Below are 25,444 nucleotides of genomic sequence, written 5' to 3'. Positions count from 1 at the left end.
GTGCTGCGGTCCCCTAAGAATTGGGACGAGAAGGTCAGGCGAGAAGATGTGGGTGTTTGTTGTGGCACAATTTCAGCTTGCCCACGGCCTCGGCTTCAGCGTCTGCATGCATCATCACCATCATGTCCAGTTCCCCGTCCCTTGCCAAGTGCCTTGTCCATTTTAAATGGAGGACAATATCTTCTGACTCACCCAGGGGGATATGGGGACTCGGCACCCGGGCCTTTACCTTCTTGGGATGTCACGGCAGTCGGCAAACAGGCCCGTACACTGGAGTCACTCTTTAAAAAGGGGGTTGTTGCTTGAAGGGATGAATAATAGTTTGGTCTCGTGACGTCACTTGTGGTTCCTGGTAATGAGTACCAGCGCTGCTGCAGACCTCTGGAGCAGATGTTAAGGCAGCTGGGTTGGTGCGGCTCTCCACAGGCAAAGCTCAGCTCCACGGCAGTGTAGGTGCAGATGGTAATGCTGGGCGTTGTAGTGCAGGAGCGATAACATAGCAGCAATAACTGATTGAGACAGTGGGGTGCAGTCGTCCGAGTTTACTCACAGTTATCAAGTTCCTCAGGTTGCCTGTACAGGTGACAGCCTCCCACGTCGTGCTGCGTTCACCAAGCAGGGGTCCAGCACTCCCTCAAGTATCTCAAGGGCACTTAATGGGACCCCTTTCTGTATGTTCCTTTCTTAGCCGACTTCCCGTGCTGGGTCTCTCCCTCCTGCCCTGTTCCCCGCCACACAAAGTACCGATCAGGTACCTTGGGATCCCTCTGGCAACTTGAAGTTCCCGGACCTTACTTGATGCCCTTTTCGGTGGCTTAGGTGCGGATGTGGCAACTGCACCTTGAAAGTGCAGAAGCCTCCGGTTTTCTAGCTGAGACTTAAAGTAACTTGGCTAGCCCAGGGACCGGTTTCCTTCTTGTGGCCTGATCCCTCTACCGCCTGGCAGATTCGGGCATACGGGTGACGGTCCGGCACTCACTGTACCCAGTGGGACCCCTTTTGCTCCTGGAGCCTTTCTCTCTTGCTCCCACTCCTCTCTCAGTCTTGGCCATGACAGGCCAGACCTGCCTCCCGAGTGGAGCTCCTGAAGAGTCTCCGCTCCCGACGTCCTCACACTCCCTCTCTCTTCGTTCAACTCTCTAAAAATATGGCTTCCCTATATATATATGCCTCTTCTTCAAGTGCTCCCCTGATCTGCGTCCTCCACCCACACCCACTACATGGTTCCCCATCAGTTTGGTTCCCCCCCACTCCAGCCAGGGGCAGCAGAAAGCAGTGCATATTGCCCTTCCAGATGGTCTGGAGTAGTGTAGTGTTGGGTGCAGGTGTTAGGGTCCCGGGCAGCACTCCATCCTTACCTGAGAGAAGGAGATGCCATACCTCTGGGTGAGGTGCAGTACCGCTGTGGCGACTGAACCCTCAGGGGCGCCACACTTCCACACTCACTACAAATGGCTGAATTTGGAGCGAAGTTTTATGTAATCCGTGTGACGGAGAAACCACAGTTTTAAATACCTGGCCTGTAGGTAACTATTTTTAACAGCAAACTGTTGTAAATTGCTTCACTGACAGACTGAAACAAATTTTTAATGGAGGCCAGAAATGGCAGTATTGTCTGAAAACGTATATGTGATCCGTGTGACGGAGAAAACACAGTTTTAAATACCTGGCATGTAGTTAACTATTTTGAACAGCAAACTGTTGTCAATTTCTTCACTGACACACTGAAACAAAATTTTAATGGAGGCCAGAAATGGCAGTATTGTCAGCACAATTATATGTGATCCGTGTGACGGACAAACCACAGTTTTAAATAGCTGGATTTTTAGCGCTGTAATATGGAAAGGAACTGGCTGTATTCTGCAGTGCCAACAAGCAAATGGCGCAGAACAACGGTGTTCTCTGGATTGCTTTTTAAGCAAATAATGAGGATTAAGATGCCCCAAAAAATTATTCCTGGCCCCTGAGACCTGGGCCTATTTCTAGAAATATCTAACAGCAACAGCAGACAAAACTGCCGAGATGCTCGGGCGAGCACCGAGCAGTAGCGAGCATGCTCACTCATCACTGCTCCTGACAAAACTGGTGTAACTGATCAAGGTTTGTAGGTCGCTTTGCCTGCACCTGCCTTTTCAGCTTTGCGCATAAATTTTCCATAGTATTGAGATCAGGGCTTGGGAAGCCTTAAAGCCACAGCTGTGGCAGAACAAATCTGATGGAATCCGCTAGACCCGGCAAAAGGTAAAAGCGGTGCGTTATATGGACATTGATATAGTTACTTTGCTGAAGGCTGTAACTGGAGCCAAGTGGACCTGGCTGCCACTTGAAAGGCTCTTGGTTGTTATGTGTGTAAACATGCCGGTGAGCCACTGAGATGGACTGTGTGATAAGCAGTTATGAAGTGTAATAAACTGCTGGATTTCATGTTACTGGAAAACGTTGCATGTGTGCTTTAATTGACCCGGTGAAGCGAGGGTCCCCCAGCGTGATGACTAGCACTGCCTTACAATATATATATGTAAGTATGTGTAGACACTGGTTAGGCTACTACTGTAACGGCTTGAGTATATATGACACTGATCAATTATCATTATGGCCTCTGTCAGGTAATTACATAGATGATGCTCAGTGACAATAGTAAATGGCCCAGTAATACAATATGGGAGAAGAAAGATGACACTCACCATAAGGGTCTTGGCATTTTTGTTGGCTAAAAAATAGCAGCTGACCTGTTACAGGAGAGCGTGGGTGCACGCAGGTGCCGACCATTTCCTGTTATTGTGCTGCTTCGTTTGGTGTGACTAATAAGACAAATAAATATACCAAGATACTTCTTACTTCTGGTGAGCTCTGATTGTCTTCTCCCATATTGTATGAGCTCAGTCTAACCCCACCTGCACTAAGAGCTGTGGAGTCGGAGTCATGATAAAATGGACCGACTCCGACTCCTAAAATATATAACAAATTGGGTATAGTAGTTCAATGCAGTTTGTGGAGAATATTATTTCATAAGAATTTGGGAAAGTTATGAAATGTCCTATAAATGTCTGTCCTATTCTTGATCTAAGGGTCTAGACTTTTAGCTGAGATGAATCTGTGCTACAGTAAATTTATCTCTTAAACATGATCCATGTATGAGGGTGTTGGAGTCAGAGTTGGAGTCGGTGTCATGGAAATTGAGGAGTCGGAGGTTTGGTTTACCGACTCCACAGCCCTGCCTGCACCACTGATTTACAGCTTTCTGTCTACACTGTGCATAGACAACGCTGACAGTAGAGAGGGACATGGTTAGCCTGAGCTCATGAATATTAAGGACTGCATAGCAGGAGCTGATCATTGAGAGGACTAGCAGAGCTGCAGCAGATAACACAATGATTTATCAAAACTACAGCAAGGAGCCCAGTAACATCACTGGATTCGGGGTCTCGGCCCCCACATCATGCTGCTCTCAGATGAGGTAGCATAAACCTGGTGACAGATTCCCTTTAGTAACATCAGACACGATCTTCCATCCAACAAGTCAATGGACCCGAATAATTCAGACTCAGGATCTCTGACTATGATGTTGGCCAAGAGAGTGTGTGAAAAGAGTCTCCTTCCTGCAGACGATCATGCCTTTCAGCTTTGGAAGATGAGCTGCTGCAGCAGAGAGTACAGATTGCTGCCATTGTTGCCCTACAACAGTCACAAGCCGCACAGTCTCGTAAGCCATTGTTTTTGTAATCCTTATAAATCACTTAATGGGTTAAACAGGTCAAGCTTTTGCTATGTATTTGGTATGATTTGATCTCATTTTTGTTTCTCAGATACAGAATCAATGTGCTCATTTAGCTGCCCAGGTAATGCCCTCTCATCCCCATCTTCAGCTTCTCCACCACTTTCCGCACAGTTTTTGCAATTTACAACCCCAGTAGCTCCGCTGCCCCCTCCTCCTCCTCCTCCTCCTCCTCCTCCACCACCCCCAGTCTCATCTTCCCAACTAAAATCTGCACTTGATATTATAAGAGAACGTAAAGCTTCTCACAAATGCAGCCCGACGGAAAGTGAGGCTTCAGAGAAAGGCAGTGTGGATCAGCTCCCTAGTATGATGGATGTGTTAAAAGGCATGAATTCCATCAAGCTTCGGGCAGTCGAAAGGTCATTTTATAGATTTTCTTTAAATATATATTTTTTATTACAGACATGCGTGAAATAGAATGAAGGAGAAAACTGTAAAAAAAAAGAAAAAATCTGTCACTGAGCCTGCATCTTTCCCTGCACATGACTGCTGATCTCATGAGCTGTCATGTGCCTTTAACAGCTGCAGGCGGATCCGAGATCCACCCGCAGCTGTTAACCAGTTAAATACCGCTGTCAATCACTAGCAGTGGCATTTAATACACACCTGCCAGAAGCTCGTCACAAGACACACCCATAGGCGTCCCTGTCATGTGATTGCGGGGTGCCAATGTGTTGTCATGACAGCCGGGGGTCTGCAGAAGACCCCTGGCTGTCATTGTAGATCCCCTGTGGCCGGCATTCATAGGAGATTGTGATTTCTGCTATACATAGCAGGGCTGAAGCCCTGCTATGTGTAGCACAGGTAATCAGATGATTGCAGCTTCAAGTCTCCTAAGAGGACTATTGCTGCCAGTAAAAAGTAAAAAAAAGTTTTAAAAAACATAAAGGTTTAAATCACGCCCTTTTGCCCTATTGAAAATAAAACCATTAAAAAAATGTACGCATATTTGGTATCGCTGTATTCAGAAATCTCCGATCTATCAAAATATAAAGTAAATTAATCAGATCGGTAAACGGCGTAACGACAAAAAAAATCTAAACTCCAGAATTATGTTTTTCTTTTTTTGCCTCCGCAAACATAACAGGCGATCAAAACATTGTATCTACCTCAAAATTATATAAATAAAAACGTCCGCTGAGGGCGCAACAAATAAGCCCTAACCTGGCCCTAGATCCCGAAAAATGGAGATGCTACGGGTCTCGGAAAATGGCGACATAAGCGATTTTTTTTTATTTTTTTTTTTACAAACTTCAGATTTTTTTTTCACCACTCACATATAAAAGAACCAATAAATGTTTGGTATCTATGAACTCGTACTGACCTGGAGAATCATAATGGCTGGTCAGCTTTAGCATTTAGTGAACATGGTAAATAAAAAAAAAAAATTACAATTGTGGAAATGCACTTTTTTGCAATTTCACCACACTTGGAATTTTTTTCCCGTTTTCCAGTACACGATATGGTAAAATAAATGGTGTCAATCAAAAGAACAACTTGTCCCGCAAAAAAAAAAGGTACCGTACAGACCAAAAGTTTGGACACACCTTCTCATTTAAAGATTTTTCTGTATTTTCATGACTATGAAAATTGTACATTCACACTGAAGACATCAAAACTATGAATTAACACATGTGGAATTATATACTTAACAAAAAAGTATGAAACAACTGAAAATATGTCTTATATTCTAGGTTCTTCAAAGTAGCCACCTTTTGCTTTGATAACTGCTTTGCACACTCTTGGCATTCTCTTGATGAGCTTCAAGAGGTAGTCATCGGAAATGGTCTTCCAACAATCTTGAAGGAATTCCCAGAGATGATTAGCACTTGTTGGCCCTTTTGCCTTCACTCTGCGGTCCAGCTCACCCCAAACCATCTTGATTGGGTTCAAGTCTGGTGACTGTGGAGGCCAGGTCATCTGGTGTAGCACCCCATCACTCTCCTTCTTGGTCAAATAGCCCTTACACAGCCTGGAGGTGTGTTTGGGTTCATCGTCATGTTGAAAAATAAATGATGGTCCAACTAAACGCAAACCAGATGGAATAGCATGCTGCTGTAAGATGCTGTGGTAGCCATGCTGGTTCAGTATGCCTTCAATTTTGAATAAATCCCCAACAGTGTCACCAGCAAAGCACCCCCACACCATCACACCTCCTCATCCATGCTTCACGGTGGGAACCAGGCATGTAGAGTCCATCCTTTCACCTTTTCTGCGTCGCACAAAAACATGGTGGTTGGAACCAAAGATCTCAAATTTGGACTCATCAGACCAAAGCTCAGATTTCCACTGGTCTAATGTCCATTCCTTGTGTTCTTTAGCCCAAACAAGTCTCTTCTGCTTGTTGCCTGTCCTTAGCAGTGGTTTCCTAGCAGCTATTTTACCATGAAGGCCTGCTGCCCAAAGTCTCCTCTTAACAGTTGTTGAAGAGAAGTGTCTGCTGCTAGAACTCTGTGTGGCATTGACCGGGTCTCTAATCTGAGCTGCTGTTAACCTGTGATTTCTGAGGCTGGTGACTCGGATAAACTTATCCTCAGAAGCAGAGGTGACTCTTGGTCTTCCTTTCCTGGGGCGGTCCTCATGTGAGCCAGTTTCTTTGTAGCGATTGATGGTTTTTGCAACTGCACTTGGGGACACTTTCAAAGTTTGCCCAATTTTTCGGACTGACTGACCTTCATTTCTTAAAGTAATGATGGCCACTCGTTTTTCTTTACTTAGCTGCTTTTTTCTTGCCATAATAAAAATTCTAACAGTCTATTCAGTAGGACTATCAGCTATGTATCCACCAGACTTCTGCACAACACAACTGATGGTCCCAACCCCATTTATAAGGCAAGAAATCCCACTGATTAAACCTGACAGGGCACACCTGTGAAGTGAAAACCATTGACGGTGACTACCTCTTGAAGCTCATCAAGAGAATGCCAAGAGTTTGCAGAGCAGTCATCAAAGCAAAAGGTGGCTACTTTGAAGAACCTAGAATATAAGACATATTTTCAGTTGGTTCACACTTTTTTGTTAGGTATATAATTTCACATGTGTTAATTCATAGTTTTGATGCCTTCAGTGTGAATGTACAATTTTCATAGTCATGAAAAAACAGAAAAATCTTTAAATGAGAAGGTGTGTCAATCTTTTGGTCTGTACTGTATATTGACAAAAAATAAAAACTTGGCTCTGGGAATAAGAGTAGAAAAAAATGAAAGGGCAAAAACAGAAAATTGCAAGCTCATGAATGGGGTTAACAATGCTGTACCCTTCTCTGGAAGTCCCACATATAATGAATGTAGCAGTGGCGTGAATGCTTGAGAAGGCTCAAATATAATGTGTCTCTTCCAAGCCCCATTCATGGTGGGGGTCTTCCATGCGGACCTCCTGCGATCAGCAGGCTTATCCTGTGGATATGACTAGCCCAGGGGAATGGGGATGACTCGGTACCCGGGCCTTTAGCCTGGCCTTTAGGGATGTCAAGATGGTCGGCTCCCGGGCCCGTACTCTAGTCCTCTCTTTTAAAAGGGTTGGTGTTGTAAAAGAAAGAGTTCGTGACGCCACCTGTGGCTTCTGGTGAGGATCACCAGTGCTGCGCAGTCCACTGAGGCAGGTGATAAGGCAGCTTGATGGTATAGCTCCCCACAGGTAGAGCTGGGCCTCAGGGCAGTATAGGAATGGGGATGCAGGACAAAGAGACTCCGCCGGGCCAGATCAAGAACAGGGATGGACACAATAGTCACTTCAGTACCTTTTACTGGTGGAATTTCAGGCACTCCCAGGAGCACTGTAGGGTGAAGGGTGTATGTCCGGATCCTCCCCAATGAGCAGGTTTTGGGCCTCCTGGTTCTGGCTTCTGCGTAGTAAGTTTCTGACCTGCCTGGAGCTAGGCCTAACTTTGCCTCTGTCCTGCGCTGGCTGACCTTGTGGTAGGGCCTTCTCTTGGAGAGCATGCTTCCGACCTACGGGGCCTATGTGTCTCCTGGCTCTGGTACGTATCAGCACTTTAGCGATCCTGGGACCTGTAGTTCTCCAAGGAATCCAGTTTATCTTACTGGGCTGTGGAGATCCCAGCAAGCTTCGGACCCGGTGTCCGGTAACTACTTCTTCTTCGGGGTGAGCTAGTTAAGCTCCTCTGCCCCCTATGAACTAACTCTCTACTCTTCGCCTTCGGCCTACTCGGACCCTCAATAGGCTACTCACACTAGAGGCAGCGTGCCGCGTTTCACTGATCTTATGGCGCCGACACACCTACAGCTCACCTCACTGAGCTACACGTGAGTCTAGAACGTGCTCCACTGCAGACTGACCTCTCTCAGGCTTTTGCACTGCAGGAACTCTCACAACAGGTTTGCTTTCTGTCGTCTCCAGTCTAGACTAACTGCTGCCTGGCTCCACCTTCCCTTATATATCTCCCTAAGGAGCTCCCTCTGGTGGTCTGAGGTGGAAGTTGGAGATGTGTGAATGGTTATGGGGGCCTCTTGTGGAGGAATCCTTCAGTACACCCTCCTGGGTCTGTGATACCAAGCACAGCTGGGCTTCACATTCCCCCCTAGTTAAACTCAGCACTCCCGGGCTGAAGTACATTTTATAACAACAGTAACAATAGGAAACATAAGCAATACTAGAACACTCTTCCCTTTATGGGAGGCACGGATCTTAAACGTTGCATAAACAATACAAATACAGAGTGTCCTCAGAATCCAAGTCTCCTATGGTGAGGTTCCCATACAGGATGTCCATCTCACAAGGTAGAGTACTTTGGTAGTTTTGAGGGACCTGTCCTAAACCCTCTACGCAGGCCCTGGGGTGGCTGCAGGGCATGAAGATCCGAGTTGGACCTCCAAAAGAGCCACTCCAGACAGGTTTTCCTTCTGAGGTCACCTGAAAGGGGCACTCCAGGGAGCGCAATTATATACAATAAGAGTTTTTGGGCTGCACACAGTCCTCAGCCATGCAGTTCATTATGCAAATAAAGAATTAATAGGAAAAAGCACAAATTGATAAGCATGCATGAAAACAAACAGCTATGCAATACATTACAATTTAATACTCAATACCCCAGGGGTAACTATCTACATTCTCTGAAATTTTGCTACTTTACTCAGTGTACCTAGCAGGAGTTTTACCTCTTGTGCTGCGTACTGATCTGCATAGTGCTGTGGTTAGTGGAGTGTCAGTATCTGTATCCTCAGTTACCCTACCAGTTTTACGTGTAACCATGTTGTAAAATTGCTTTAACCTCTCTCTTGGACTGGCAAGTCTACCATTGGCTGGGCCCTCTTGCTCCGCTCCTGCCGGGGATCCTTCATCCGGGGATACTTCTTGAGCTGGCTCTTCTGCAGCACTTACAGGTTCAACTTGCTGTGGAGGGTTTTCTGGCTGTTCATAGAATTGGAGTACTGGAATGATTACTGCACCTCCTATTTGAGGCCAATCCGCTGGGAAGTCTCCAAGGTCAGTGTGTATCACTGTTTCTTTAGGTTCTTCCTGGGTTGTGAAAGACACTTCTTCTTGAGTCTTTAGTAGATGTGGACACAACTTCAGGTGGTCCCTAGATATTGTCGCAGTTGTTCTTCCTCCATCTTTGCTGATCAAACACGTCTTCCTGTTGTCAAACCTTGAATTCAACACAGTGTAGGGTTCTCTCTCCCACTGGTCATCAAGCTTGTGTTTCCTCCGCTTCCTTTTCAATACCACTTCTCCTGGTGTGAAGGGTTCTGCTGGTGCACTTCTGTTGTATTGTGCCTCTTGTTTATCCCTCACCCGAGTGAGACTGTCTTCGACACAGGCTTGGACTCTCCTGTACTGCTCCTGTCTGGTCGTGTCCCAGTCCTCAGTGGTCACATCAGCTTCAGGTTCTACCACACCAAGCTTCAGGTCCATGGGCAACTTCCCTGGTCTTGCACGCATGAGATATGCCAGAGTGCAATTGGTGGAACTTACTGGTATGTGATTATACAGATCCACTAGGTCAGGTAGTAGGTCTGGCCACTGGTTTTTCTCTTCTAGTGGTATGGTCTTCAGTAGATCGATGATGATGTTATTCATCTTTTCACAGAGACCGTTACTTTGGGGGTGGTACGGTGTAGTCCTGATCTTTTTACACCCGTACAGATGGCAGAACTCTTTGAACAATTCAGCCTCAAAGGCCGTGCCTTGGTCTGTCAGTACCTGCTCAGGCTATCCATGGGACCTGCAGAAGTACGCTTGGAACGTCTTAGCTGCTGTCTCTGCTGTCAGGTCTTTGACAGGGGAGACCACCAGGAACCTGGAGTAGTGATCCACCATGGTCAGGGCATAGGAGTATCCTGACCGACTGGGTGACAACTTGACATGGTCCAGGGCCACGATCTCCAGAGGGCGAGTCGTCTTGATGGGTTGCAGGGGTGCCTTCTGGCTGCTGTAGTCTTTTCTTCTGAGGCTACAGGGTCCACAGTCTCTGCACCACCTCTCAATGAAGCTGCGCATCCCCACCCAGTAGAATCGACACTTCAACAGGGTCTCTAGCTTTTTCCAGCCAAAGTGCCCCGCTTGATCGTGGTAGGCCTCCAACACCATCTGGATGTCCGTCTTGGGGACCACTATCTGCCACACCATCTCGAGGGTTTTGGGATTGACGTACCTCCGGCACAACTTCTCACGGTAGATAAACAGCCGGCTTCTCTCATTCCACAGCTGCTTTGCTTGGAGAGCCGCATCCTTCTCCAGGGAGGAACCTTCTTGGGTTATCAGCTCCTTGATACGGCTGACAACCGGGTCGCTGTCCTGGGTCTCTTTCCAGCTGTGGTGAGGCAAGGGGTTTAACGTCTTACCGCGTTGCTTCCTGGAGGCTCGTAGCTCGTGGGCCATCCCATTCCGGTGGAAGGCAGGTAGTTCAACCTCTTCCAGGTCATCCACTTCTTCTTCTGTGTCTGACTGGTGAGGCATCCTGGACAGGGCATCGGCGTTGGCGTTCTTGCGGCCCGCCCGGTACTTTATGGTGAATTGGTAGTTTGACAGCCGAGCCATCCATCGTTATTCCATGGCTCCCAGCTTGGCTGTTTCAAGATGAGTTAAGGGGGTATTGTCAGTGTAGGCAGTAAACTTGCTGGAGGCTAGGTAGTGCTTGAACTTTTCTGTGATGTCCCAGATCAAGGCCATGAACTCCAACTTGAAGCTGCTATAGTTCTCTGGGTTCCTCTCGGTCGGGCGGAGCTTCCTGCTTGCATACGCGATGACTTTCTCCTGGCCATTCTGCTTCTGACTTAAGACAGTGACCAGGCCTTCATTGCTGGCATCTGTATACAGCAGGAATGTTTGGCTGTAGTCAGGGTAGGCTAGGATCTCATCACCTGTCAGGATCTCCTTCATCTCTTGAAATGATTCAGCCTGTTCTTTACCCCAGTGGAATGGAGGGTTTTTGCTTTTGGGGGACTGCCCTACCAGGAGGTCTTGCAGAGGAGCTGCCTTCTTAGTGTAGTCCTTTACAAACCTCCGGTAGTATCCGACTAGTCCCAAGAACTGACGCACCTCCTTGAGGTTCTTCGGCTCCGGCCACTTCTGGATGGCAGTAACTTTCTCCGGGTCTGGTGCTACCCCTTCCGGACTGACAATGTGCCCCAGGTACTGTACCTTTCTCTTGAGCAGGTGGCACTTTGAGGGCTTCAACTTCATCCCGTACCGGGACAGTGACTCAAATACCTCTGCCAGGTGTTTCAGGTGGTCCTCGTACGTTCTGGAGTACACAATTACGTCATCCAGGTAAAGTAACACAGTCTCGAAGTTGCGGTGTCCCAGGCAGCACTCCATCAGTCTCTGGAACGTTCCGGGGGCATTTTAGAGTCAAAACGGCATGCTGTTGAACTCGCAGAGTCCCATCGTGGTGGTGAAGGCCGTCTTCTCCCGATCCTCCTCAGCCACAGCGACCTGCCAGTAACCACTAGTGAGGTCAAGGGTAGAAAAGTAATTTGCAGACTTTAAGGCAGCTAGGGACTCTTCTATGCATGGTAAAGGGTATGCATCTTTATGTGTAATGCGATTTACTTGACGGTAATCTACACACATTCTCATGCTCCCATCCTTTTTCCTAACCAGTATTCTTGAACCACCCGGTGTACACCCTGTTTTTGATGGGCAGGAGTGGTGTCTGTCCCAACATGGAGCTGTTGACACCAATCCTCCACCTGGGTTGCAGGGTCATTATCTTCCACTTCTTCTGGTGAAGTTAAGGACTCCGCCACATGGATACAGTTGTTGTTGACAGCATGTAGTTTAGCAACAGTGGCATAACGTGGCAGTTTGACCTCATCTTCCCCTAGGTTAAGAAGACGGACAGGCACCCTCCCATTACGTACATCTACCACCCCCCTGGCGGTTAAGAGCGTGGGTCTGTGCTCACAGCAAAGGGGTTCTACTACCGCCTGGTAGCTCTGTCCTCTAAGACCTATGGCAGCTCTACACCAGATGAGCATTTTACTCATTGGGGGAACAACAATGGGTATAGGGTCTGTTACCCTCACGTTATCGATTTCACCATCTGTTAATTGTACTTGCTGTTGATACATCAAGACGCGGATCTCTCTCTGCAGCACCCTCCTCTGTCTCAGTCTGGCAGTGTCAGCGATCTCTTGGAGCAAGAACACAACCTCTCCCAAACAGTTACCAACAACATTAATGCCTAGTACCATATATGGGTTGCTGTCATCAGGGTTAGTCTCCACTACAATAAGTCCCTGGTCCTTCAGCTCCACTCTCCCCACCTTTACAGTCACATTCTTAACCCCGAGTAGGTTAAGGGGGAGTCCATTTGATGCATATACAGACAAATTTGGAGCTGGCGGACGCAGATCGTCCATGGACCAGTACCTGTTGTAGAGGACTTCAGGTATGATGGTTACCTGAGATCCTGTGTCCAGCAGGGCATGCATCGGGATCCCGTCCAACACAATGGACAGGAAAGGTCTTCCTCCGACGAACCTGTTGTACCAGTCTGATGGACCTAGTGAGTCTACTCCTGGGTGGTGGCCCTCGGACCTAGGGTTTTCTCGTTTAAGGGACAATTCAGGGCGATGTGTCCGGTCTTACGGCATCGGTAACAGATCGGTTCCCTTGGTGGACGGCGTTGGTCACTGGTCCTCGGCGAGGGTGGTGTTGGCCTCCTCCTCCTCCGCATCCAGGGGACATCCTCAGGGCTATCAGCTAGCAGGATCTTCCCTCCTCCCTCAGGCTCCGTCCGCAGCTGCAGGGCACTCAGCACGGTGGTCAGGGTTTTACTCAACTGACGCACCTCTGAGCGCAGACTGTCCAGGTCTTTAGGGGACGTTGTTGGAACCTTAGCTTCAGCAGTCACTGGAGAAAAGGTGGGCGTTGCAGACTCTGGGGTTGCCCCACCCTGGTAACATTGGATGGCATTTGTCTCCAGGGGCTGTAGTCCTTTTATAGCCATGTCCTTTAGATTGTCAAAGGTGGCATCTGGATGATCCAGGGACCACCAACGCACAGTCCTGCTCTCCTCTGGAGACTTCAGTCCCCGGACAAACTGTTCCTTCAGCATTTTGTTCTCATTCTCAAAGCTGGTCGGACTAACCTGGTTCAGAGCCCGCAGGGCCGCTTGAAGACGCCAGGCGTAGTCCCGAACATAGTCCTCTGGTTGTTGGGAGCAGCTGTAGAACCTCATCCGGAGGTCCGCCTTAGTAAGGTCCTCAAAGACAGTCTGTAGTTTTTGGAATATTGCGGACACTGTCTCCGGTCTGCGGCCGACCATGTTTCCACTTCCCGCTCCGCAGCACCGGTCAGCTGTCCTAATACAACGGCAGCTCTTTGCTTGCCGGTCATAGAGTACATGTCCAAAATACCACATATCTTCCGCTTAAATCCAGACAGGGTATCTGGTTTGCCGTTGTACTGGCGGAGCCACTTTGCTCCAGGAATGTACGGTAAAGTCATAGGAATAACAGGTGTTACAGGCGCTGCTGGTGGAGCGGCGGCTTCGGCCTGCCCATTATCGGGGACGTTGACCGGTAGGTCGGCGTTCTGCTGTTCGACGGACATCTTAGCGCCCCCCTAGTTAACCGTGGCCTACCTTCTGGTTTTTCTTCCGGTAGGCCGCAGCTCCGCAGGTGACGGTTGTCTTCAGGACCTTGCGTCGCTTGCATCCTACGTCAGAGCGTTCAGCGACGCTCCGTACAGGACCTGGCGCTTCCTGATTTGACGTCAAGGCGTGGGGCGTGTCCGGGACTTCGCGCTCTTTTGCAGGTACGCCCCTTATTTTCCCGTGGTTACGCCCTTCTTCTCGCTCAACGGCCCAACAATGGCGGCTATCTTCACCACAACTTTTCGTACACAGTTCAAAATAAAGGCGCACAGTACCCGGTGGCAACGGGCAAAACACGGCGTCGTTGCAGTGGGCACGTGATCCTGTTTGTGACGCCAGGAAAGAGATGACTAGCCCAGGGGAATGGGGATGACTCGGTACCCGGGCCTTTAGGGATGTCGCGGTGGTCGGCTCCCGGGCCCGTACTCTGGGCCTCTCTTTTAAAAGGGTTGGTCTTGTAAAAGAAAGAGTTTGTGACGCCACCTGTGGCTTCTGGTGAGGATCACCAGCGCTGCGCAGTCCACTGAGGCTGGTGATAAGGCAGCTTGATGGTATAGCTCCGCACAGGTAGAGCTGGGCCTCAGGGCAGTATAGGAACGGGGATGCAGGACAAAGAGACTCCGCCGGGCCAGATCAAGAACAGGGACGGACACAATAGTTACTTCAGTACCTTTTACTGGTGGAATTTCAGGCACTCCCCGGAGCACTGTAGGGTGAAGGGTGTATGTCCGGATCCTCCCCAATGAGCAGGTTTTGGGCCTCCTGGTTCTGGCTTCTGCGTAGTAAGTTTCTGACCTGCCTGGAGCTAGGCCTAACTTTGTCTCTGTCCTGCGCTGGCTGACCTTGTGGTAGGGCCTTCTCTTGGAGTGCACGCTCCCGACCTACGGGGCCTATGTGTCTCCTGGCTCTGGTACGTATCAGCACTTTAGCGATCCTGGGACCTGTAGTTCTCCAGGGATTCCGGTTTATCTTACTGGGTCGTGGAGATCCTGGCAAGCTTCGGACCCAGTGTCCGGTAACTACTTCTTCTTCGGGGTGAGCTAGTTAAGCTCCTCTGCCCCCTATGAACTAACTCTCTACTCTTCGCCTTCGGCCTACTCGGACCCTCAATAGGCTACTTACACTAACGGCAGCGTGCCGCGTTTCACCGATCTTATGGCGCCGGCACACCTAAAGCTCACCTCACTGAGCTACACGTGAGTCTAGAACGTGCTCCACTGCAGACTGACCTCTCTCAGGCTTTTGCACTGCAGGAACTCTCACAACAGGTTTGCTTTCTGTCGTCTCCAGTCTAGACTAAATGCTGCCTGGCTCCACCTTCCCTTATATATCTCCCTAAGGAGCTCCCTCTGGTGGTCTGAGGTGGAAGGTGGAGATGTGTGAATGGTTATGGGGGCCTCTTGTGGAGGAATCCTTCAATACACCCTCCTGGGTCTGTGATACCAAGCACAGCTGGGCTTCACAGATAAGTGATAACTTGCAAAGTTAAAATTAACTTATGCAAACATGATTTCAATAATTATATTAGATTTAACATTTCAGAGTAGTCTGTCCCTAATTATAAATATGCTGTATTAGCCCCACTAATAGGATCTTAGACGAGTCTTTTCAGAAAATGGATAGCAGGTGATTGATGCATTTTTTTAGAAAAAGTCTGTAAAAAAAAATCTTATTAGACATAGCAGCAATGAATGAAAAGTGGTTTGTATGAAGAGCTAAGTTATAGCCTGTCAGCCCGTCTGTTACAGAATGGCAGTGATGTTTATTTTCACCGCTTTTTCACTTTAGATCCCCTGGTGGGAAACCCTCAACCAGGAAAGACAAGAAGAGATGTTCACTTAATGATCCCACAGACCCTGCAGCCATTATAGCCAAAGCCTTGAAGCAGAAGTTTGCGCACAGAAATGGTGATGACGCTGTCAATAAAGAAAATAGATCTCATGAGGAGTCTCCGTTCTCCAGTCCTGAAGCCCCAATGGTACTGTTTGTAAATCTTACATGACTGACCAACCAAAAATCAGGCTTATGAAAGATCGTGAATGGAAGGTTTGTTGCTGGATCTTTAAACGGTTTATCCAGGACTATTTTATCTTTTTACTATAAGCCTAAAAACTAACAGGCAGGTTGTTACTAATAGTGGCAACTACCTGCCTGTTGTATCCGGTGCCGGCTCGGAGAGGTCACCGACCACTGTCGCCGGCGATTCAGCTGCTCCAAGTCAACAGAGCAGCTCTTCTTCTTCCAGGCTGCTCTGTTGATGGGGCGTGGCTACCGACGTTAGGCAACTTGTGAGTCGGCTGCCAATCAGCATGACGTCGGCAGTCACGATCCATCAAGAGACCAGAGCAGAAGAGAAGCCGCTGCTCTGTAGACATGATATTAGCAGAAGCCGCTGAATTGCTGTGACCGCTCTGTGTCAGCAGAGATCGGTGCAGGGCACAACAGACTGGTAGTTAGCAACTACCTACCTGTTAGTTCTTAGGTCAATAGTTAAAAAAATAATAATAGTCCTAGATAACCCCTTTTAACATTATATACTTGGCAGCAATTATCTATCGTGTGACGTGGCCATAAGACTAAGTCAACTGTATAACATGGTCCTTGACTGTATAACATGGTCTATTACTGACCAGTGATAAGAAAGTATAAAAGCACGGACAACCCCATTTATTTGAAATATGGTTCCTAATGTTGGCGGCACTAGCTACAGATATAGACCCTAATTGCTCTATAGGGGTTGTCCATCAATAAAGACAATTTTTTTAAATACTTAAATGCATGCATTTTTAGCTAAAAATAATTTTTTGGAATTGGATTTGATTAAAAATTTTGCACCGTTTGCCTTTTGTAGTCTCTATCTTGCACTGTCTAAGAATCCATCAGTGAGCTTATTATAACAGTTCAATAGGAGAGAACTGTTATAACAAGAGAAGGAGAGTACCTTTTTTTATGTCTTTTTCTGACCTCATCTCAGCTGGTTTAAGACCACTGACCACATCAAAGTTGAATGTGCAGGGAAACAAATAGTCTGTAAAAGCCAAATGGTGCAATATATTTAATGAAACCAAAATGCACAAAATATATCTTTAAGTCCACAAAGATGCAACATGCACCAATTGGCAGAACGGGGAATTTTTATCCCCAATGGTGAACTTTTATCCCTGATACAAAATATGTGCCGCAGGTCAGATGCATGACCGCTGGGAGTCTACCGGAAAAAGCCGAGCAGCCACCTAGGGAATGAATGGAGCAGCTGTCAAGCATGTGCCTTTGTTGAAGCATTCGTCATCGAAACCAAGTTTTTACACTGTTGATACTACATAGTAAAAAAAACATAGTTCTTATAGATGCTATATAACCCTTTTAAGGCAACCCACATACTCTAAAATCTAGACCTTTCGGCTGCGTGCCCACGATGCGTCTTTCATGCGTTTCCACTGCGGAATTTCCGCAGTGGAAACTCATTAAAAACGCTTGGTAATCTGCACTACATGGTCCTCAATGGCATTCCGCAATGTCAATGCACATGCTGCGGATTATTCCGCAGCGTTTCTGCGGCGCTCAAAAATCCGCAGCATGTTCATTAATTTTGCGGAAGCACAGCGGAATTGCCGCCATTGACTTGCATTGAGACGCATATAATCCGTGTCTGTACGTTTGTACATGTGGATTATATGCGTTTCTATGTGCGGATGGTACCCAGTTCTGGAGGAGAGAAGACTCTCATCCAGACCTGGGTACCATTGTACCTGTGAAAAAAAGAATAAAATAATAAATAAAGTTTATATTTACCTTCTCGTGGGCCGGCCGGCAGCGCTTATCTTCCAGGACCTGAGATGACGTTGCGGTCATGTGACCGCAGGCAGTCTCGCGATATGCCGGCAACCCGGAAGGCCGCGACAACACACGCGGCAGCACACGCGGCAGGGGATCGGTAAGTATAGCTTTATTTTTTGCAGTCACACTTCATAAATCCATGCTGTTTGCATGGATTTATATAGTGTGACCTAGTTGTCAAGCACTTTCCAAGTGATGCTATCGGGGCTCGGTTAGCTGCATGCATCACACACACCCCATTTCCGGGGGACAGCTCAACGGTGCTCCCATTAGTACAGTAATGCAGGCACGACAGATCATGTCCCTGGCTGGAGTGGGGAGGGGGGAAGCACACCCAGTGATGTAGGAGCAGGGGGGGACGGTTTCTGGGCATAGGTAGGAGCCCATTGGTTGGAAGTCACCTGGGCTCATACACAGAGAGGGAGGTATATAAGGTGTCACCATCTTAGTCGAGTAGAGTCAGTTCAGTCAGGAGGAGAAGAGAAAAGGAGTTCAGCCAGGAGGGCTGACAGGGAGCTGTGGCTCAGTCTGGGCCCAGCTCCACGAGGCAGGCCTAGAGTGAAGGCCAGAGCCAGAAGAAAGGACAGAAACAGAAAGGAACAGAAAGGAAAGTAAGAAGGAACAGAACACCAAGAGAGGCCCAGAGACACGAAGGCAGAAGGAACCCTAAGGACCCAGGAGATTGCAGGTGACGGGTTGGCAGAACAGGGTACCGGATCCCAAGTTGGTGGAGGCGACTAATCCTTAACCAAGAACCGGTGGTCGCGATCATTTACTGGTGCGACCCCTTACTACACCTACTAGAAAGGCACACCACATAGGGTCAGGGAAGTGGGCACCCAGCCCTCCCAGGAGAAGATCCGAGGCAGCTGGACAAAAGTAGTGTCACTGGTGGGGCACGGCTGACGAAAGGATAGAAGGGAGTCCTGTGCCACACTCTGGAATTACCTGGGGGTTGACCGAGCCCCCTGCCTGGTGGAAGCAGCACGGCTCGGGCGGTCCTACCTGTGCACAAGTGAACTGGATGAGAACTGTGAGTAAAGAACTTGAACTGCAACGCCTTGTCTCTGTGCTTTCTCACCGCATGCAGCACTACTGGTACTGGGACGCCCGTGCACCATAACCCCCACCGTCTACTACACTGCCCTGGGGCTGCACTCTTCCCGTGGGGAGTCACACTACCTCAGCTGCATACACCATCAGCCCCAGCGGTCTGCCTTGCAGCGGCGGTTCGCACTGACCGCAATCCACGGGTGGCGTAATCGGACATTATCCCATAAAAGCCCCCACAAAAGACCGCCATTGGCCTGACCACCCTGAGCCATGGGACCAGGTCACCGCCACGGAGACTACAACCCCCAGAAGCCCGGTTCCGGGTGCCCCTCGGCCCAGGGGGCGAGTCACATGCACAATCCGCATGCATTTTTTCTGGCAAGGGAGATGCAGAAACGCTGCAGAAATTTTCTGCTTCATTTCTGCATCGTGGGCACATACCCTTATTGGGTAGAAGTGTTTTAACTAATTGAATCGTTGACTGATCCTTCACGATTTTCCCAGTGTATATATGAATGTATATCTGGTTCTAACTTTTCCTATGTTCTTCACTTGTAGTTTGGGCGCCACCTGCTTAAGCCTATTGGGAAAAGAACACAGAAGGAAATTACAAGAAAGCAAGTTCATGTCTGAGTTGATGTTCATACCCCTGATGAAGCCATAATCACTTGGCGTAACGCGTAGGTTATTTATATCCTTCCTATTTCTTTGAGCAGCTTTATTCTTGACAATTTTCCTAATCCCTATACTATCATAGTACATGAGGTTTTTCTCTGTGGATACAATTTATATGATATTGGATTAAGATTGAGTCTAGCTCTATATATTTTTTCATGATATTTTATTAATAATTTCATCGAAACCATCTTATTCTTATTTCAGGGACATTGGAATTGTGCATTGTATTTATTGAATTGCATTGCCTCTGCACAAAATGTATTATATACTATATAGGATAGATTTGTTTACTTTCCCTTTCTCTTGGGGGGATTTTCTTGTCTTTATTCTTTGCTGTGTCTTTGTTGTATATGTTTTTTAATCATGTTTTTTATCATGGTATTTAATGTTTTTGGAACAATAAAAATTTTGCATAATTCTGTACAACATTGTCTTTATATTTAATAATCCAGTATATTTGGTGCCCCCCTAGTCCCAATTTTCCTCAGAGTTCTCCTTTGCATTGTTCTGGGACATTGGCACATATATACAGTCAGAATCAATGTGGTGCTGGGTCTACTCTGTTTCTCTGTGCTTTACTTGTAGTTTGGGCGCCACCTGCTAAATCCTATTGGGAAAATAACACAGAAGGAAATTACAAGAAAGCAAGTCCATGTCTGAGTTGATGGACATGTTTCAGAGGTTTTTGGGAAAAGCATGTGAAAATTTGACAATTACTCCGAATAGCCTAATGTAACAAGCTGCTCCTCTTTTTTAATTTATGCCTTAGGATTGCCATTGGAAGGTTTATCTTACTGTACAAGTCTCATGGTTCCACCGTAACACTTGATTCGGTGGGCAATTTCAACATATTTTTTTTAATTGCTTAAAATAACATTTTGATAAGTATTATTATTAAGTGGCTAAATCATAAATGTTTGGGTCAGGTTCCACCAGTCAGAAGAAGGTCCTTTGTGCTCTTCTACAACCATAATGCGTACTTACTCTTTAGTCCTCACACACAGTCTCATCTTTTGGTGTGATACAACACTTCGGCATGCTCGGTGGTCAAGTTCTAGTGGCTACTGTACCACGGCAGGAGACACTTGGGCATGGGTCCTATTCCATATCAGAAGGTCATACATGAGGGAGCACACAAGTCTAGGTACACTATAAACCTGCAGCAAAAAAATAGAGGAGCAGACCAATGACTCTAATAGACCCAGACTTCATTGAAGTGACATCATAACCTCTGCTCCTTTATTCCCCAGGTTCGAGCAGTAATATGGGATCCCACGTTTTTCCAATTTCTGGATGTCTTGACAGAGGCACAACCAGATATTTATGTCATATGTTATGGATATGTCACTTTTCTCAATTCACTTTTACCATGACACAAAGTAATGCTACTAGTTTTGTAACATACTGGGGCCATTCATTATTTAACTCTGGTCCATCAAATGCTATTTCCAGGCTGCTTTATGCAATATAGCTACATAACACCAAAGGAGATAACAAAATTTGGTACATACTATACATACTATTTTTTTTTATTAAAATGCAGTGTATTTGAGATTAAAAATAATTTTTGGGTTTCATTGTTCACCGTTTGGCTTTTACAGGCTGTTTGTTTCCCTGCACATTCAACTTTGATGTGGTCTGTGGTCATAAATGAGCTGACAGGAGTTCAGAAAAAGACAGATGAAAGCTCTATAAACTCTCCCATTAAGACTTTTACAAAGGGCTTACTGATGATTCTCAGTTAACTCATTCTGCAGCCAGCAACAGACAGTGCAACACAGAAGCAAATGGTACAATTTTTTAAGTAAACATAATTGCTAAAATGATTTTTAGCCTCAAATACATGCATCTAAGTAAAACAAAAAATACCCTAAATTGCAGACAATCCACTTAATTAGTTTGGCAAGACTCTAAATGGAGATGGGGAAGGTGTAGTGTGAGTACATAACTAACCAGAGTAAAAGCCACATGCAGTTGATAAATAAGTGTGGAAAACTCTTAAAATAGCAAAGGAAAGCCTGCATAGGAAAACCCTTCCATGGCAGGTGAAGCTTCATGGGTACTGTTATATGTAGACCGAGATGATGAAATTTGAAAGTCCTGTTAGTTGCTGATTTTAGTAATGAATAAATACTGTGCGTGTAGAATTGCACTTAAAAGGAGTTCTCCAGGCATATAATAAAATTGTCCCCATCACATAATTCAAACGCAGCCCGTCCTAGGCACGTGTCAGGACGGGCTTCATTCTGAAGAAACACTACTTCTGAGACCTGTGTTCCAACAGACAGGAGCTATATTGTAAGCACACAATACCTCTGTGATCCAAGGAAAAGTGTGTGACAAGAAGAAATCAATCTTCTGGGCTGACTGAGCACAGTCTCCACCCTCAGTCCCTTGTGCCCAGTCAGCCAAGAAGATTTATTTATTCTCTCATATGCAAATTGCCTCTTCAGAATAAAAGAGGACTTGTACTCTATAGCGCCACCTATTGAAAGCAGCAATCCTACAAGTCACAATCAACCCTTTAACGAGTCGCGCAATATGACTTAGGATAAAAGCCAAATCAGAATCTCAATTTGCAGACACGGTGTTTCGGGCTGTTGGCCCTCGTCAGTGCAAAGTATGAGAACTGATTTGGCTAGGTGAGAAGCTCTGGACTGAGGTCTAAGGGGTAGCGTTTCTCCTTATGGAGAGTGACACACCAGCTCTGGCACGTCAAGGTAAGGAGGCTTATTCACTGTGCAATTCTCTCACATACTTCTCCTCGGCTCACAGAGGTACATGTGCTTACGATACAGCTCCTCTGACATTGAGACACAGGTCTTTGGAGCAGTGTTTCTTCTTCAGACTGCAGCCCATTTTGACGCGTGACTAGGACGAACTGCCGTTTGAATTATGTGACAAGGGCCATATTAGTGCATTCTTGGACAAACTCTTTAAAGTGCATTACTTGCATTGTTAAATGCTGCCTTCTTATTCTCCCTCAAGCAATCTGTTTTCTTTTTAGCATGTCCATTCTTGTATAGCTGATAAACCTGTGTTGGAAAGACAGACAGGTGATTGGACCGATGAAACATATGAATTCTTACCAGGTTTTGCTAGCTAAAAATCGATGGCTGTGTTCCATGCAAGAACCCATGCTTTTATATGCTTTTCCTTTTAAGTCTACGTTCCCACAATGAGTTTTTGGTGAGTTTTTGATGTTGCAGATTTTCTTCACCCATTAAGTAAAATAGCTTACTTGCATTTTTTCAAAAATACACTGCATAAAAAAAACTTATTGTGGGAATGTAGCCTTACAGAATTATTTTACACACTCATACTTGACATGTGTTATGTTATCCATTTCTAAATTTCAGTTTTATCTTGTTCTTGGTTTTATGTGATTTTAACTTTTTCTAGGCTTTACATTTGCAATCAGGGAGAACCATGAGATGCTGCTTTGTTTTATCTGCTGCTCGTGTTCACAGGAAATGATGTACATTCTGCTATTTAGTATATCGTTTTTAAAATAAATTTGTTTTCACTTCCAACTTCTTTTGACCTCTTGTTTCTTAATACATTAAGTGCAAAGTTTCCACCAAACCAAAGGAACAGAGAAATAGGCAATTACTGCTATGGTGTAGGTGTGAGCCAATGAGTGGCAAAAGGGTATTGATAGAAGTTGTCAGTCCAGTTTGCATAACACTGGCTAACGCCACCTAAAGTAATAGCAATGCTAGATATTAATGATGGTAGGCGTGTGTCCAGTTTACATAATTCTGGCTCGTACAATGCTATAAAGTCTACTTCTACCGGTAGCAGCTATATACAGTACTGGGTCAAAAGTTTGAACACACAAAAAAATCGCCCAAGTTTTCTGGATTTTTGATACATTCGTCTGTCCCTGGCCTTACTTTGATGGCCACTATACACATCCTTGGCATTCTCTCAAGACCTTCTTTAGGCATTCACATGGAATGGCTTCCAATAGTCTTGAAGGAGTTCTCAGAGGTGCTGAACACTTGTTGGTTGCCTAATCTTCACTTTTCTGTCCAACTCATCCAAAACCATCTCAATTGGACTGAGGTCCTTCTTCTTGGTCACATAGCTTGGAGTTTTTTTTGTTGTTTTTTTTGGGGGGGGGACTGGTCATTGTCCTTCAGTCTGAATCTACAATGTGCCCATTGTAATAAGAACAATTTTGACCGGTTTTATTTTAATGGTGACATGCATCAGTCCAGTTTATATAATACTGGCTCACAATGTGCTCTTTAAGCTGCTTGACAGCTGCCACCAAAATGTGAAGATCCTTGGTCTTCCGTGGGCGTAACGCTACTCAGACAACACAGGGTGAGGGTAAAACAGTGTGGCAATACTTTATTGAATCATAAAGTTGACATTAAACACATAGAACAGCCCCAGCAAATACCCAAGATGGTACAACATTACACAGTCCTCACACGTCCTTCTCCACCCGCCTGGGATAGAACAGCTGAAACTTTGGAGACTTCCAGGGATGACTACTTCAACCCGTGGCCCCCCCGCTTCAGGCTGGCCCCCACAGAGAGAAGGTAGCAGCAAGCTTAGAAAGCTAGCAGTCCATCGAGATCCAAGACCAGGAGGGTCCCAACCTGGCCTCTCCTCGAGTTTCCATGGGGCCACATGACCGGTGGGTCCCAATCTGGCTTCTCTGAATGTCTCTGTGGGTTGCAGGCGACCGGTAGGTCCCTCCTGGCAACTTCAAACAACATATCCATTGGGCCAGGTGACTTTTTCGTCCCAACCCTTGTCTCCCCAAAATGTATCCATGTCTCTCTGATGGTCAATGGAGCAGATCCGAATCTTTCCAGTCAGGGCGAATACCCATAAACTAGAATCATAGAATACAAATCTGTGTCTCTTTGGGTGCCATGCTACTTTCCTGAAGGATGTCTCTCATTCTCTTTGTAAAGTCTTTCTGATGCTCCTTGACACTCTGCCCCAAGTCTGACAAAAAACATGTATCTTCTGCTTCTCTGGGCTCAGCCCCCTGAATGGCAGAACTGCTCTCATTCTCCTCCCCCAAAGCTAAGTGTGCATTAGTGGAGGTATCTTTCTCAGGTGACCTCATCACCTGGGTCTACATGTGAGACTCCCTGTGGTGAAGGCTCGGCCGGATCTTTTTTCAAGACTTACACAATGGGGCTAGACAATTTTTTGAACAATGGTTAGATGCTCCTGAGGTACTAATGAGATTAGTGGAATGCAGGACACTTTACAAGTTAAATTAGTGTACATAAACTGATAAGCAAGCAGAACATTAGAAAAACACAGCCAGCAATCTCTAATAAAACACAATAAGGTATTTCTCTTGGATTAACAAATCTAATTGTCTGGCTAATTAAGATTTTAGGCTGTATTATCACAGTCCCCAATACAGATTCCTAGGTAGCCCATTAGTAGCAGTGTGTGAACAAAGTTTTACTGATATGCAGCATTCACATGTACATAAAAGATGACAAGCGACTCGTCAGATGTATAGTATTGTATATAGTACTGAGACTTATTAGTATAAATATTAGTTACTTTTATTCTGTAGAAAAGGACAATTTTGTGTTATATACCTCATTATTCTTTACATTTATTCTCCAGTGGATGTCATTTTTGTATGTTATATCATATTGCTCCATTAGGGGGCATCATTGGCTTTTAAACAGAATTTCAAATATTTTATCTAAGGGGTAGCGTTTCTCCTTATGGAGAGTGACACACCAGCTCTGGCATGTCAAGGTAAGGAGGCTTATTCGCCATGCAATGCTCCTCTGGGATTTTAAATTTAATATGCAAATTGCCTCTTCAGAGAAAAAGAGGACTTGTACTCTATAGCGCCACCTATTGGAAGTAGCAATCCTACAAGTCACAATCAACCCTTTAACGAGTCGTGCAATATGACTTAGGATAAAAGCCAAATCAGAATCTCAATTTGCAGACATGGTGTTTCAGGCTGTTGGCCCTCATCAGTGCAAAGTATGAGAACTAACTTGGCTAGGTGAGAAGCTCTGGACTGAGGTCTA

The 25,444-nt window shown here is 46.2% G+C and overlaps 1 protein-coding gene across 1 annotated transcript in view; it reads left to right on the top strand.

Moving 5' to 3' along the window:
* Positions 1-3,371: 3,371 nt before the first annotated feature.
* Positions 3,372-25,444, top strand: part of LOC141258649 (mitochondrial fission regulator 2-like) — a 43,475-nt gene continuing 21,402 nt past the window's right edge. The window contains exons 1-5 of the mRNA XM_073673602.1: positions 3,372-3,402; positions 3,623-3,703; positions 3,807-4,137; positions 15,630-15,819; positions 19,290-19,358. Of these exons, the coding sequence (XP_073529703.1) occupies positions 3,372-3,402; positions 3,623-3,703; positions 3,807-4,137; positions 15,630-15,819; positions 19,290-19,358 (702 nt within the window). The remainder of the gene's footprint in view (positions 3,403-3,622; positions 3,704-3,806; positions 4,138-15,629; positions 15,820-19,289; positions 19,359-25,444) is intronic.

This window comes from Phyllobates terribilis, unplaced genomic scaffold, assembly GCF_046119375.1.
Source record: "Phyllobates terribilis strain yellow unplaced genomic scaffold, ASM4611937v1 Scaffold_3__8_contigs__length_932513732, whole genome shotgun sequence".
NCBI classification, from domain to species: domain Eukaryota; kingdom Metazoa; phylum Chordata; class Amphibia; order Anura; family Dendrobatidae; genus Phyllobates; species Phyllobates terribilis.
The sequence above is the reverse complement of the archived record's forward strand: the minus strand, read 5'-3'. Positions and strand labels throughout refer to the sequence as shown.